The sequence below is a fragment of the Sinocyclocheilus anshuiensis genome, unplaced genomic scaffold (assembly GCF_001515605.1).
Source record: "Sinocyclocheilus anshuiensis isolate Anshui unplaced genomic scaffold, SAMN03320099.WGS_v1.1 scaffold1837, whole genome shotgun sequence".
Lineage (NCBI taxonomy): Eukaryota > Metazoa > Chordata > Actinopteri > Cypriniformes > Cyprinidae > Sinocyclocheilus > Sinocyclocheilus anshuiensis.
In genome coordinates this window covers 56,388-65,605 of record NW_015536565.1, presented here as the reverse complement: position 1 = coordinate 65,605, position 9,218 = coordinate 56,388, and the positions used below count along the sequence as shown (strand labels likewise).

The window sequence follows — 9,218 nt, the reverse complement described above, 5'->3', positions numbered from 1 at the left end:
ATTCATTCCGATTGATGAATCTGAATGTAGTGTTTACATAAATGCTAAAGAAAGTGATTGGGTTGATGTGCGTGTTTATATGTCACAAGCTTCAAATCGGAATTGAGTTTTTTTTACATGTGCACACTGCACAAATACAGAGTTTCTCACTCTTTGCACATAATTAATAACCACTCTCCTACACGGTTTATTTGTTTTTAACAGCAGAATTGATATTTATCCATTTATGGATAAATATACTGTACATATAAACCGCTGTGCTGTGCTGTGCTGCCCATATTTATCACGCAGTAAAAATGCCCCTCCCCACGCCCAAAACGGGTTGCCTGTAGATGAGTATCCAAAACAAGGACTGGTGGGAGGTTGTCCTGCTCCACTTCACAGTTGCCGAGTGAAATCAGTTTTTTATAATAACAGGACACGCATTTATACAACATTTTATTCAAAAGGTACAACCACTCGTTCCGCTCGCCATACGTCATTAATCTATTTCTGCATCAGTGCACATGCGCAGACCTTTCAGTTTCCAGGTTCAATCTGATCGAGTGTTTACATGCACTCTCAATCGTATTAGAAAAGGAATAAACCACCCCCTTCAATCCGATCGAAATTTAATTTTCTCTTCCTGCCACAGTGCCGTATGCAGCCGGGCCTCCAGCTCTCGTAGCATACACTAGTGTGAGGCTGCCTCTGCTAGCGGCGCAGGCCACCAGTGTTGCCAAATAATTCTCAGGTAAAATCGCCAAAGGCAGCTCATTTGTTGCTAAAGTTGTTAAATAATGTCGCAACATTGCATGTTAATGTCATTATGCAACCATGATGCAAAGTGCGTAGAATACTCACTGAAGTTATAAATTTTATTTGTTTTAAATCTGTATTTTTCACCAGCATTTTACCTGTATTTAAATTACACATTGCATTTTGATAGATGGATGGATAAGATTTATTTCTCTTTTGTAGATAAGATCAATAGTGGAAGAGGAAAGTTTAACTGTTGATTACAGTGGACAACAGTAAATGATTAACAATCATAGGTACAAAACCAGCTGATGTGCCACTCGGCTGGCTAGCTATTTCAATACTTTTTTCTTTTTGTGTGGTTAAGGGAAAATGTACGCCTTTTATCATTTTATTACTTTGTAAAAGCTGCCAAATACGTTTTTTTTAAATAGCTACATTTGTTGCTAGGCGCTTCGAAAAAACAAGTTGCTAGGGTAGTCTGAGAAAATGCTAAATCTAGCAACAAATTGCCAAGTTGCCTGCACTGTAAGCTAGAGGCATTACATACAGGCATTTCAGCATGTCACAAATGTCACAAACCACTCCCCATTACCGCGGCCTACAGTGGCTGAAGAAAGTGCAAAGCTGCTTCTGCTTGCAACACAGGCCCTCACATCCCTGTCTTTTCCTCCTGTTACATTTAACCCCTTTTCCGTGGCCTCCAGCTCCCATAGGAGACATTAGCCCAGAGGTCGAGTTAAGTTTGAGGCTGCCTCCGCTGACAATCGCGGCCCCTGCTCCTCTCCCTCACAGCTATCTACTTCATTCAAAATCACAATATTCTCTTTTCACCGCAACATCACTGCCCGTCCCTCTATATGCTGTCGCCCCGGAGCCACCCCCAGTGGCTCACCACAGATTCTGGCAGGTGCAGACATAGACCTCTCATCTAGGGCCGTCACTAATGATTAATTTGGTAACCGAGTTATCGGTCGATTATTCTGATGATTAATCAGATAATTTGTTTTTAATAGTAATAATAAAAAATAAAATAAAAAAAATAGGCCTAATCAACAATAGCCTTTAAAATTACCTAAAACCATATATGATGGTAATGAGGCCATAATAATTGGTTCAAATAAAGTATCAAAAGCAAGTAACAATATGGTTTTGTTGAACAAAACTTAACATAACATTATAAACCATATAATGTATAATAAGCATCATCTTAAAAAAAGCCCACAGAAGGCGCCAATGGCCTGGCGATTGTTTTACATGTCACTGCATTATCCGATCCTTGTTTAAACAACATTTAATTAAAATGTCCACAATCTTTAATATTTGCCTATTTCTTTACGACAAAATTCAATAATTCAGAATTCACCCCAGCCAAATATCTCCACTTTTACTGCCGCAGCAGTGCCCGCTTCCACAGAAGCCTCGTTCTCTTTTCAGATGCAGAAAGATTTCAGATTCAGTACTCGCTCATGTGTAAATAGTATGTAGCAGTGACACTTAAACTTAAACATAATATCTTTTACCTGCCCATGTTATTTCTTAGTGTATTTTTTGTATTAATTCCTATTAATATTCTTTTTTCTTTAACTACATTTAGAAGTTAATGATTTAATTCATATAATGAAACAACCTTAAAGTGGTTAAGGGAACTTTAACATTATTTTTGCTATATGAGTTTCAAGACATGCGCACTAGCTTTGACATCTAATGACAAAACCTGATGGGCTTTTTGTGCTGCTAATTGACAGAAGACCAGAAGAACTTGCTACCCTGGTGAGTAAACATTTGATAATCAAACATATAATATAATTTTAATAAACCGTTCTACACATATACTATCAAAATAATGTTTATTTATAATGAAGCTATAATTGTGAGTTCACTGACATAGTACTAGATCAGGGGTGGTGAAAATTTTATTAATTTGTATATTCATTAAAATTCATAGAAAAAAAGTATCCTAAGCCTACAATGACAATAAGCAACAGTAAAACATGAATTAAGTTGAATGAAATTGATTGTGAAAGTCGTTCAACTTAAACTGACTTAGGAAGTCGTTTGTTGCCATGACTTTTTGATCATATTATTACCTGTAACATGTCTGTGCCATACCCAAATCAAGAATTAACGACCATTTCTACAGCCATTGCAAAGATACAGAAGAGAAAGTTCGAGAGCGTCTATTTACCTCAGCAGCATCCAATCTTGCATTCTCGCATCTACAGCGCTTATTTTGGTCTTTAACGTTAGATCTTTCCAATTCTTGAAACAAAATTAATACTTAAGGTTGATTCAGTATTACTCTTAATGGGAAAAAAATCCCACACACAACATCAGCAATGCTACAATGACAAAGTAGCTTATATTTAACATAAAACTTGTATTAACAGAACGAATAAGACATACCCATGTTGTGACAAATAAATAAAAGGTTTTTGGATTTTCCCCTTACTTCAAACGAATGCTTTGTGGCTCATTATTATTAATATTATTATTATTATTATTATTGTTAATAAAAAAGGCTATACAATAAATCAGTACGATGACAAATTCACTTCTATTAAACTTTGAACTTTTATTAACAATATTAATAAGGAAAATATGTTTTACCCACATAGTAACACAAATAAATAAAGTCTTTGGATTTCCCCTTTCTTTGAAACGATCATAGTTTGTGGTTCATTATTAGCCTATTAATTAAAACACATCAGCCATAAAATAGTACAATGGCAAATTCGCATAGGCCTATATGAAACATAAAAATGTTATTAACAAAATGAATAAGACGGTTAGGCTATAGCGTACTTGTGTTGTAACCCACATAAATAAGGTATTTTCCCTCTTTTAGAACAAATACTTAGTTTGTGGTTCATTGTTTTATTTTAATTTAATTTTTTTTATGAAAACACAGGATCAATAAAGACAAACTCGCTTGTATTAAACGAAGAAATTAAACTTTTATTAACAAAAGCCAAACCCCATAACCCCCCCCCCCTCGGTTTTATTTCTCAGCCCCCCCTGCTCAAAATACGTTCCCGCAGCTATGGATTCAGCGTTTTAATAATTTGTAATCGGGTTTACCATTCTTGGACCCTCGGTGGTAAGAGATGGTAAACCTAAACCGCCCGAAAAACAATGCCCAGCGAGCCTGCCGAGAATTTAGTCTCTTAGCAGTGTGGATGTATTCAAGGTTTTTGTGGTCAGTCCAAACAATAAAAGTGACCCCCGTGCCCTCTAACCAGTGATGCCACTCCTCCAGAGCCAGCTTAACAGCAAGTAACTCCCTATTCCCGATGTCGTAATTCTGTTCAGAGGGGGTTAAACGATGAGAAAAGAAGGTGCAGGGATGTATTCTCTCATCCGAGGGTGATCTTTGGAACAAAATAGCCCCAACCCCCACCTCTGATGCATCCACCTCCACAATGAACTGACGAGACGGGTCGGGTGTGGTTAAAATGGGAGCCAAAACGAAGCGACTCGTAAGATTTTCAAATGCAGTCTGAGCCTGCGATGACCAACTGTAACGCTTCCTAGTGAAGGTGAGATCAGTCAGAGGAAGGGCGACCTGACTAAAATTCTGAATGAACCGCCTGTAAAAGTTGGCAAACCCCAGAAATCGCTGGACCGCTCTACGACTATCTGGGGTGGGCCAATCAGCAACTGCTTTTACTTTGGCAGGATCCATTCGGAAACCCTCGGGAGAGGGGATAAATCCTAGGAACGGAACCGACTGTGCGTGAAACTCGCACTTCTCCACCTTGGCGAATAAACAATTCTTAAGTAGCCGCTGGAGCACTCGCCTGACGCTCGTTCTGGGAGAACATCAGGATATTGTCGAGGTAAACAAAAACAAACCGGTCGACCATGTCTTTGAGCACGTCATTGACGAGTGCCTGGAAGACCGCCGGGGAGATAGAAAGCCCAAACGGCATGACCAAATACTCAAAGTGCCCCGTGGGGGTGTTAAAGGTGGTCTTCCATTCGTCCCCCTCCCTAATCCGAACCAAGTGATAAGCGTTGCGGAGGTCCAACTTCGTAAAGATGGTTGCCCCCTGCAAGAGCTCGAAGGCGGATGACATCAGCGGCAAAGGATAACAATTCTTCACCGTGATGTCATTCCACCCCCGATAGTCTATGCAGGGGCGCAGCGAACCATCCTTCTTCTCCATGAAGAAGAACCCGCCCCAGCCGGAGAGGAAGAGGGTCGAATGATGCCTGCTACCTGAGAATCATGAATATACCTCCATGGCCTCCCTCTCAGGTCTGGACAGAGAGTAAAGGTGTCACTTGGGCGGAGAAGTGCCAGACAACAGGTCTATCGCACAGTCGTACGGGCGGTGCGGAGGCAGAGATGAAGCTTGGGACTTACTGAAAACCGCTCTCAAGTCATGGTAAGCCTCCTGTACATCCGCCGCATTCACCGACTCCTCCTGCAACACAGAACAAGACATTACAGGGGAAAATGCAGCACCCAAACATTGAGCTAAACAGAAAGGGCTCCAAGCCAACACGGAGTTAAGAGCCCAGTCAATGTGGGGGTTATGCTTAATCAGCCAGGTGTGTCCTATAACCACCGGAGCGGTGGGTGAATGGATAAGGAGGAAACAAATCTCCTCAGCATGATTGCCGGAAAGTGTGAGTGTTACAAACTTAGTAGCATGGGTAATACTGGTGAGAAGGGTGCCGCAAAGTGTTCTGGCCGATATAGGCTCGGCCAGGGCAACAGACGAAAGTCCCAAGCGTGTGGCCAGCCCGGAATCCATGAAATCTCCCTCCGCTCCTGAGTCAATCAATGCCGAAACCTGATAAGCAGCACAATTGAACAGTAGCGAGGCTTGGAACTCACAACGACCACCAGAGGGCAGTTGAGTACTAGTGACGCTCACCGTACGTGTTCCTTTGAGCAGTGAGCACCGTCTCACTGCCGGGCACGAAGCTGCCACGTGACCTGCTTCCCCGCAGTAGAGACATAGTTGGTTATCCAGGCGATAACGTCGCTCTCTTACAGTCAACCGTGCTCTCCCGACCTGCATCGGCGTGTCACTCACCGCTCCTCACCTCTAGTGACGGGCTCAGATTTCACCCTAAATAGCTCGGCCAGAACTTGGATAAAGTGGTCCCAGAGAGCTTTGTTGTTCCAGCCACAGGACGCCGCGAGCGTGCGAAACTCGATCGAGTAACTGGATACTGACTGTTCTCCCTGCCATAGCAGCGACAAGGCTCGTGCCACCTCAGTACCTTGAGCCGAGCGATCAAACACCTTGCGTAGTTCCTCCGAGAAATTCTCAAAATAGGAGCAGCAGTTCAACTCGTTATCCCACATGGCCGTTCCCCACTCTCTTGCTTGACCCACCAAGAGCGTGATGGTGAAGGCTACCTTGGACCGCTCCGTGGGAAAACATGAAGGCTGCAGCGAGAAAATCAGAGAGCATTGAGACAAGAAGGAGCGACATGTGTTAGGCTCACCCGAGTAAGTGGCAGGAGGATTGAGCCGCGGTTCACCGTGACTGGCACTAGCTCCATCGGGATCGGGAGGAGGGGTTACCCCCTGAGCCGCAGGAGGGCTGGTGTGCAGCTGTTCAAGCCGTTCCGCCAGCTGGTTAAGCTGGAGAGAGATCTCAGTGTAAGCGCGGCGAGAAGCTGCAATTTCCTCTTGTTGCCGACCCAGAAGGGCGCCCTGCTGCATAAGGGCTCGGTGCACCTCATTCTCCTCTGCTGTGTCCATGATAACTGGTGAGTAGATTCTGTGATGGGACGAGGTGAACAGAGGACTCAAATGCAGAGGATTAGATGAAAAAGGTTTATTTTCAAAAAGGTGAACAAAAATAAAGCTGTAACCAAAACAGTGAGTAAGTCTCTGGAGTAATCCAGCTTCGGTCGGCAGAGAGATGCGGACCAAACAGGCTGATTACTTCCCAAGACCCAGCGCTCGGACAGGACCAGCAACCTGAGAGTAGAGCGAGGCACAGGGCGGCAGTCCTTCGCTCTACGCATCCTGGGGTACAGGTAAATACAGAGATAAGAGCAAAGCAGAGCACAGAACATCAAACGCATCGAACACAAAACAAACTACTCACAACAAGGACTAGACAGAAGAGAAATATAAAGGAAAGGGTAATAAGCGACAGGTGAAGTAGAAGCAGCTCATGATCAGCGCAGCCCCACCGCCAGACCAGCGCTGATTGCACCAGTCACGAGCCGCCGAAAAAGACATGGCAACATAGACAGCAGAGGGAGCCAGGAAGGCACCCGTGACAAAAACTGAATAGAATAACCCATCATTTCACCCACTCTTATCCTTGCTCTGGTCCAGTGGGACATTATGATCGAGATCACTAACGCTAAGATTCAAAATGCTCCACCTGCAGACTACCCTCCAGACAAGACCTTTCTGCCGCAAATGCTCCACAAGAAAGTCATTCAAGGGGTCCGCTCCTCTCCCAGTTCTGGCCATCCAGGTATTACTGCAACCTTACAAGTACTACGCAACTGGTTTTGGTGACCTACCATGCAGACAGAAACTATTGCTTTCGTCAATTAGTATCCCACCTGCAAACATAAACATAAAGTCTTCAAGACAACTTTCAGCTGTTCTGCTACAACCATTACCCATACCTTGATTGCAACTGACCTTGTCAAAGACCATACAGTCTTCAGGGCAACAAAACCATATTAATGGTAATTGATCGCTTCTTCAAGGCATGCCATCTCATCCCCTTGCTGAAGCTCTCCACAGCTTTTGAAACAGCCGAACACCTGGGAATTTATGAGTTATGATTTTACAGACTGCTTGAGTACATTATATCCAATCAAGGCCCCCAGTTCACATAACAAGTCTGGTCAGCTTCCGTCCATCAGTTTGGATGGTTATAGTCCACAGCCAGACCGAGCATCTCAACCAGAAACTAACCATTTTCTCAGAATGTACTGCCAACAGAATCAGTCGCGGTGGAGCCAGTGCTTACTCTGGGCTGAATATGCCCAGAACTCTTTCCAGAAATCCTCTATGGGCCTAATTGCATTTAAATGCATGTTTAGTTTCCAACCTCCCTTGTTTCCATGGTCACGGGACTCAACAGAGCTCACGGCTGTCAACGACTGGCTCCGTAAAAGTGAAGCTACCTGGAATCAAGCGCATGTTCATCTCCAACGAGCCATGAGAAGGCAAAAGGAACAGGCCAACCATCATCACTGCCCCAGCCCTGAATATGCTTCCAGCCAATGGGTTTGGCTCTCCATCTGTGAACTCTGCATTCATCTATCCTGCAAAAAACACAGTCCCAAGTACATGGGTCCATTCAAAATACTCAGACAAATCACACATGTATCATACATCCTTGCCTTCCACTTATCGCGTTTCTCCCACTTTTCATTTTTCTTTGCTCAAGCAGGCTAGTGGTCCAGTCTGGTGGTCACGAATCTTGCCTCTGTGTTTCCTCCCACTCACCACCAAAGGGCTCTATCACCCAAGTATTGGCAACCTCACCACGGACTCCATTTCCCAATATCCTCATACCTAGAACTGATTACACTCACATACACTATTGCAGGCAGCACCACAGAGCACGCGACATTAGCCTCGCTACCAAGGAGTTCAGTCACATACATGAAGCAGAAGATAAATTAAATATGAACAATAAATAAAGTTAAGTACATTTAGTTTAGGCAATTCAAGCTAATTTATTTAGCATTAAGTTGTAAAGGATGATTTAAAATCTTTCACATTTTTTAGAGTTAATTTTATGGACTTTTTAAAGTGCTCTAAGACATTTAGGGATGCTTTTCTGTGACACTACTTTTAAAGGAAATTATATAGTGTAACACTACAATTAAAAATGAAACGACAAACTTCCAAAGCCCCTAAAGAGACCTTTGCAAAAATAAAAAATACACAGACTATCGTGTGCTCCCTAGAAACGTTCTCGTGCGCACGAGAAACATTTTGCGTGCTCAATCAATCGACTATAAGCAACTTTGCAACTACATGCCAACTAACTCTCATTAGAGTATTAGTATGCTCAAGAATGGTAGAATCTAGTATGGTAGAATAAGTTGATGTACTTGCAAAGACACTTATAGACAGTTCATCTGTTGGTTGACCATCAAAATAAAGTGTTAGCAAATATTTACAGTAGCAGACATACTAATACTCTAATGACCGCTAGTTGATATGTAGTTGCAGAGTTACTTATCAACAGCTGTTTAAAGGGTACCATCAAAATAATCAAACTGATATTACAATAAAAATAGTTCAAAGCAAATGTGTCATATTACACATTGATCTGATCTGATATCTGATCTTATGGCTGTTTGAGAGAATTTTTTATTATTATTATTATTATTACTACTTATAAGTGGTCTTTGACCGCTTTAAGTAAAGTAGCATAAGAAAAATGGCAAGATATGAGACTTATAATACATTATAACTAAGTAAATATTATAATATATTAAAACTGTTCTTATGAATATTCATGAGATGA

The 9,218-nt window shown here is 42.4% G+C and overlaps 1 protein-coding gene across 1 annotated transcript; it reads right to left on the bottom strand.

The window, feature by feature from the left end:
* Window positions 1-4,514: 4,514 nt before the first annotated feature.
* LOC107702036 (RNA-directed DNA polymerase homolog) lies at window positions 4,515-4,907 on the bottom strand. The gene has a single exon (XM_016504222.1). It carries the CDS (start codon window positions 4,905-4,907, stop codon window positions 4,515-4,517), a length of 393 nt encoding a protein of 130 aa, XP_016359708.1.
* Between the last annotated feature and the right edge of the window lie 4,311 nt (window positions 4,908-9,218).